This window comes from Alosa alosa, chromosome 3 (genome assembly GCF_017589495.1).
Source record: "Alosa alosa isolate M-15738 ecotype Scorff River chromosome 3, AALO_Geno_1.1, whole genome shotgun sequence".
Lineage (NCBI taxonomy): Eukaryota > Metazoa > Chordata > Actinopteri > Clupeiformes > Clupeidae > Alosa > Alosa alosa.
In genome coordinates, this window is record NC_063191.1 from 37905573 (window position 1) to 37911313 (window position 5741).

At 43.8% G+C, this 5741-nt stretch overlaps 2 protein-coding genes across 5 annotated transcripts in view; one reads left to right on the plus strand and one right to left on the minus strand.

Annotated features, from left to right (window-relative positions):
- dop1b (DOP1 leucine zipper like protein B) overlaps positions 1–1841 on the plus strand; it is a 68275-nt gene extending 66434 nt beyond the window's left edge. The window contains 1 exon segment of the mRNA XM_048238507.1: positions 1–1841. This exon segment is cut by the window's left edge and continues 1243 nt beyond it. The gene's annotated coding sequence lies outside the window, so the exon portion shown is untranslated.
- A 10-nt stretch (positions 1842–1851) lies between these two features.
- On the minus strand, positions 1852–5504 carry LOC125291865 (hereditary hemochromatosis protein homolog). 4 transcript variants are annotated; one of them, XM_048238800.1, is made up of 8 exons: positions 5374–5504; positions 5260–5339; positions 4822–4873; positions 4613–4727; positions 3885–4160; positions 3500–3769; positions 3286–3402; positions 1852–2638 (listed from the first exon to the last, which is right to left on the minus strand). In XM_048238800.1, exons 2-8 carry the CDS (start codon positions 5325–5327, stop codon positions 2556–2558), a joined length of 981 nt encoding a protein of 326 aa, XP_048094757.1. In that variant the 5' UTR covers positions 5328–5339; positions 5374–5504; the 3' UTR covers positions 1852–2555. The 4 variants fall into 4 exon arrangements, with proteins under 4 accessions (XP_048094757.1, XP_048094755.1, XP_048094756.1 ...); XM_048238798.1 differs by having other exon boundaries at positions 4613–4873; XM_048238799.1 differs by having other exon boundaries at positions 3500–3733; positions 4613–4873; positions 5260–5482.
- Positions 5505–5741: the final 237 nt, after the last annotated feature.

The following is a 5741-nucleotide window of genomic DNA, read 5'->3' on the forward strand; positions in this document are numbered from 1 at the left end:
CTCTCTGAAGGCTGCTTGTTACACTTTCCTTGTTGCCTTGGCTACTGAAAAAATGCATTTTCTGTTTGTTGCACTGGTCGAGTCAGAGTGTGGGAATTTGGGACTTTTATTTCTCTGTTTACTTCAGTCAGAAACGTCCCTCTTACTCTCTGTGTGTGTGTGTGTGTGTGTGTGTGTGAGAGAGAGAGAGAGAGAGAGAGAGAGAGAGAGAGAGAGAGAGAGAGAGAGAGAGAGAGAGAGAGAGAGAGGAGTTCAGAGGTGCTCTCCCGAATGTAAGGCCATCCCTCTGTACACATGTGCTCTGGCCTGCCCTGGTGCTTGCATTCTCTCTCCCTCCCTCTATCTATCTATCTATCTATCTATCTCTCCCTCCCTCCCTCTCTCTCTCTAAATCACTGTGCATTTGACTGCTAATAGTAAAAGCATAGTAGTGAGGACTTAAAAGTCTTGACTACTGCTCATAAAAGGACAGTAGTGAGGACTTAAAAGGCTTGACTACTTCTCATTAAAGGGCCGTAATATGAGGACTCAAAAGGCTTGACTACTGCACAGTAAAGGGTTAAGACCACTCTGACCCCATGTTCTGACTCTCGTCCCCAAGCTGTCTGTGAGAGTACTGAGACTTACTTATTTTATGGATGGGTTCACTGGGACAAATACGAAATCACTGAATGTTGTTTCAAAAACAGACCAGGAACATTTACCAAGCTTGCATTGTGCACTGCATGTCTTTTCATATGAAGGGAATGATGTGGACCGTGTGTGTGTGTGTGTGTGTGTGTGTGTGTGCGCATGTGTGTGTGTGTGTTGGGAATCAAAGGCACCATTGGCGGTCTTTCAGGTTGTGTCTGCACAAATGTTTATTGTCAGTATGGGCCCTGCACAATTATGCTTTGCACCATTATTTTATGTGTATTTCTAAATTATAAAATAAATCCTTTTTTGTCTGTCACGTCCATTGTTAAAGTGGAATCATTGTAAATCTCAATCATAAAATGAATTATGTTTGATGAGCCTTTAATTCTTTGCATTGGATTTTTAAAAAGGTTTTTGGTCTATTGCATGACTGTACTACAGCTAATGTGGGTTGGTATTGTGACATACAGTGACTTATCAGACATCTGGAGGGATCTAGAGGGAGCTCTCTGCTCTATATATCATGCTAGAAAACCTCTCTGGCAGGCACAGCAAATGCACAGGTCGGTGTGTGTCACTTAGTCCTGTTCTGTTCTGCTCTCTAGCTCAGTGTGGCTATGCAGCATGGCCTCGCCCAGCTCTCTAAACACACAAGGGCCCTCGGTGACAGGGGAGTCACAGACTAATTCAGAGCCCCAAACATTTCCCTGGAAGCTTTTTTCTGTTAGTTTCCATTTTAGAAAAGACATCCATGGGCTCTTATGGGTTAATGGAGGCTTAGTTGACCCTTTCAGCAGTGGCTTGGACCAGGTCCCTCTGAGCCCCAGACTTGAGTGGCCAGAGCTGTGTGCTTCTTGCCTGTGTTAGACCCATGGAGTCCCTGTGGATCTCTGGAGCTTCCTGCCTGTGTTAGACCCATGGGGTCCCTGTGGATCTCTGGAGCTTCCTGCCTGTGTTAGACCCATGGATTCCCTGTGGATCTCTGGAGCTTGCTGTACTCGCCCCCTGCAGAGCTAACACATGGTGGGATTGGTAGACCCTCCCCCCTGACCCACTCTCAGACAAACCCCATGTCGTGCTCTGTTCCCAACTGGACTGGTCATGAGGATTGTATCCATGTTTATGGGGAGCTATTGATTCCAAGTCGGTACCATTAATTGAATGTCCAGTGGAAAGATGTAATAAATGAATGAGTTCATACAGTACATGCAGCTGTGTTGTCTGTCTAGAAACAGATCTTTATTGACATTTACACTCACATTCATTTAAGACTTTTATAAAAGGTTGCTAACACTGAATTGAAGGAAAGTTTACTTCGGTAAGCTGCAATCGCTTGTACCATTGTATCCTATGAAATTTCAACGAAAGTCAAATGCAATCAGCTGCCTGAAAACCAATTACCATCGACAGGTTTGACCAAATGTAGGATCACTGTCAATTTGATGTTTAATGACTTTTCAAATAGAATATCCATGTGGTATAATTTACCCTTTGAATAGACCTATGCATCCAAAGCAACTTGCCCTCTGCAGTACCCTTGACAGCCACAGAGGGGCAGCAGAGAGTTTTCTTAAAAAGTACTCAGATAGGTGCATTGTGTGCCCACGTTAATCTATCCACTGCGTGTAACAGACCTCTTCACTTCACAAGATGTCCCTTAAACGACGGATGTCTCCAGATTATTGTAACCTAATAGCTAAAAACAGACTAAGGAGACAACAGACCCTACTGCTGTGCAGCTGTATTCAGTCACTCAGTCAGAACAACTCTGGAGTTAGTGGGACTTCTCATAAGGATGTCATCAGTGGCCGACACACTGCTAGTCCACAGCTGTCCCTCTCAACGGTCCCAGTCCTTATTTCATGTTGTCCACCCGTATGGTTTTACATGGTCTTTCACATGGCATGCTTGCAACAGACTTAACAACTCAAGCTTGAGCTATCTGATGACGACGCTGAATGGCTGTCATCAGTTAAAGTGACTTTCTTGAAGCCTGCATTACCTGTAAAACCAGAGAAACATCAGCCACCACAGTAAGCACACACTGTATAGGACTGACTAGGCTCTTTCAGGATCTCGTAAATTAGCCAATTACGTGTCTACCCAGCACATGGTCAACTGAGTGCACTAATGCTCAGAACCTACTGTATGGTGAAATCCTATCTATTGAAACCTACTGAATGGTGAAATCCTTATCTATTGAAACCTATGGTAAAGTCCTTATCTATTGAAACCTACAGTATGGTCAAGTCCTTATCTATTGAAACCTATGGTGAAACTTATGGTAAAGTCTTTATTCATGTGTTTTGTGTATCCAGAAATGAGCTCTATATAGCTGAGTCTAATGGCCGGTGTTGGTGACCATAGACTGTATCAAATATGTTGGTAGATCTATATAGCTGAATCTAATAGCCGGTGTTGGTAGTGACCATAGACTGTATACAATATGTTGGCAAGGAACTGTGCTGGTAGCAGGTGAACTGGTAAGTAGAAAGTTGTGGGTTCAATTGTCACCACTGTGCCTTTGAGCAAGCCCAATCCCAAGTTGCCTCAGGGATACTGACCCTGCGATTGGTCTATGTAAGTCACTTTAGATAAAGGTATCTGCTAAATGTAAATAAATACATATATCATTAAATGCAGACTTACCCTTCCAATGGAGCTGAATGTAGCATAGACTAATAATGAAAAGAAGAAAGCAACTCCCACAAACGACAGCAAGTATAACAGGTGAGATGGAAGCCTGATCCTGGAGTAGATGCCCATCTGTAACACAGGAAGTTCATACACTGAGGTGCCTACTGTGTCAGGAGGGGTCATGTAGTAAAAACATAGACATTCTGTACAAACATGTTGGTCTTACCCCATGGGACAGAGATGTTAACAGCGCCACTTTTGATTTCACACCGATATGGTTTTGTCCTGTTCACAATGGCTTCAACCTGGAGTTGAATTTGGAATGTTCCATCTCCATGAGGAAGTGGTCCAGTCAGCTGTAGCCCACACTCTAGAGGCAAGCCATCCTCTGTGAGCTGAATCCTGAGTCCTGATAGGTCCCTATCTGTCACCTGACACAGTAAAGCTGTGCGTATACTTCCTGTGATGGATTTGGCAAATACACAAACCTTCATATCTGCAACAAACAATAATACGAATTTTGACATTTTAACTTTAACACCTCAGCAGATTTACATCATTATACCATTAAATACAATTGTGGGCAGGAAGTAATTTAGAAATCAAATTACTTTTTCTGTCTCTTTGGTGGATCCACGCATCTCTCCTTTGTGTCAACATGTTGTGGGTCTTCACACACTCCTTCTGCCCAAACTCGCCGTATATGTGATTCCTGAAACTCTTGCGGTTCCACTCCTCCGCCACAGGCTTGGCCAGGAAGGACAGGGCCGTCCATTTAAGAGTCCGGGGGGCAAAGGTCAGAAAGTCCTTACCATTCACAACCCATTTATCAAAGGGAAACACTCCTGAGCTGTTGATTGTACAGCCACGGCTTCTTTGAAGAATATCTGTAATAGTTTCAACGGAATTGTATCTTTTTAGATGTTACATTATTTATGATATACAATAATTATGCACCATCCATACCACAAACTAATACAATATACAAGTGTAGTCATTTTAACATATTTACAATTTTCACAAAGTGGAGACCTATACACATACATACATGTGCACACACACACACACACACAGAGTTGACTCACCGGCTGTTTGAGTGATCATGTTGTTGTTCTCCCCCAGCATGTCAATATGCTGGTAGTACTGGTCCTTACACACACACATGCACACACACATACAAACACACACACATGCACACACACACTCACTCACCGGCTGTTTGTGTGATCATGTCGTTGATCTCTCGCCGCATGTCCATGTGTTCGTAGTACTGGTCCTTACACACACACACACACATGCACACAAAAACACACGTACACAAACACACACACTCACTCACCGGCTGTTTGTGTGATCATGTCGTTGATCTCTCGCCACATGTCCATGTGTTCGTAGTACTGGTCCTTACAGTAGGTGTCTCTCTCCGTGAGGTCAGTGGAGCTGAGCGTCTGAGCGACCCAGTCCGGCCCGGGCTCGTCCCGCAGTGCGGGACTCTCGCAGCGGAACACCACCTCTCCGTCCAACAGAGTGGTCTGGCGGAACAGCAGCTGGTCCGTGCGGTCCCAGTACACCACATACTGGAACTCGAGCGAGTGGGGGTCTGGGACAGAGAGGGACGGTCAGCAGGCGAACTTACAGCAGCTGTACTGTCAGGTATGACAGGTGCGATATGTGCACTATTTATGGAGCATTAGGACATGCATGCGACATTACCAATGGAATGCACAGGAAAGTGTTTATTGATAAAAGTGGACCAAATTATCACACACTGGGTAACATTTCATCAATGTATTTTTCAGAAATGCCTGAAAATGTTTAAAAAAAAAAAATAGGGATCATTGCATCAGATAATCATCATAATATATCATAATGAATTTAACACAATCAATTATAATATTACAATTTTAAGTCTGTAGTCAGTGCATTATGCTGACGGATTTCCAATTCAACATAGAATAAAGGAAATTAATGTTATGTTATACATACCCAAACCAGCTGACAGAGGCGTGCAGATCATCAAACAGAGTAATATCCACTGTTTGTCCATCTTCCATAATAGAGTAGTCCCGTACAGTAAGTTTCAATGCAGCCTAAGCCGTCTAACACATTAAAGCATAATTAAATCCTGTCACCGGTCAGTGAAACAGACAGTTTTTCTCCATATCAGATTCACCTACGTGAGCAGCATGTCTAGATTCTACCATCGCCAGTGTCGCACTATCCCAGCTGAGACATGGTTGGAATTTACCCGACAACATTCTACTGCCCCACCCAGGTGAAGTGAGGGGCATCTACTTCCCTCCTGAACACACACACCTACATGTCTGTTTACAGGTGTTTTTTTTTTTTTACCTTTCCGTTTTCTGACCACACCTGTCAGGTGAAAGTACGCATCAGCTGGGAAACGCCACACCTAAGGGGCCAGTCAGTGAGCACCATCTTTTATGTGTTTGACCACTGTGACCTCG

Excerpts from the sequence above, each read along its gene's own strand:
- LOC125291865 (XM_048238798.1), bottom strand. The coding sequence starts at position 5,320 with ATGGACAAACAGTGGATATTACTCTGTTTGATGATCTGCACGCCTCTG. Across the intron at positions 3,770-3,884 it reads CCACCAAAGAGACAGAAAAA|ATATGAAGGTTTGTGTATTT; the intron begins GTAATTTGATTT and ends TGTTTGTTGCAG. Across the intron at positions 2,639-3,285 it reads CATTCAGCTCCATTGGAAGG|GTAATGCAGGCTTCAAGAAA; the intron begins GTAAGTCTGCAT and ends CTGGTTTTACAG.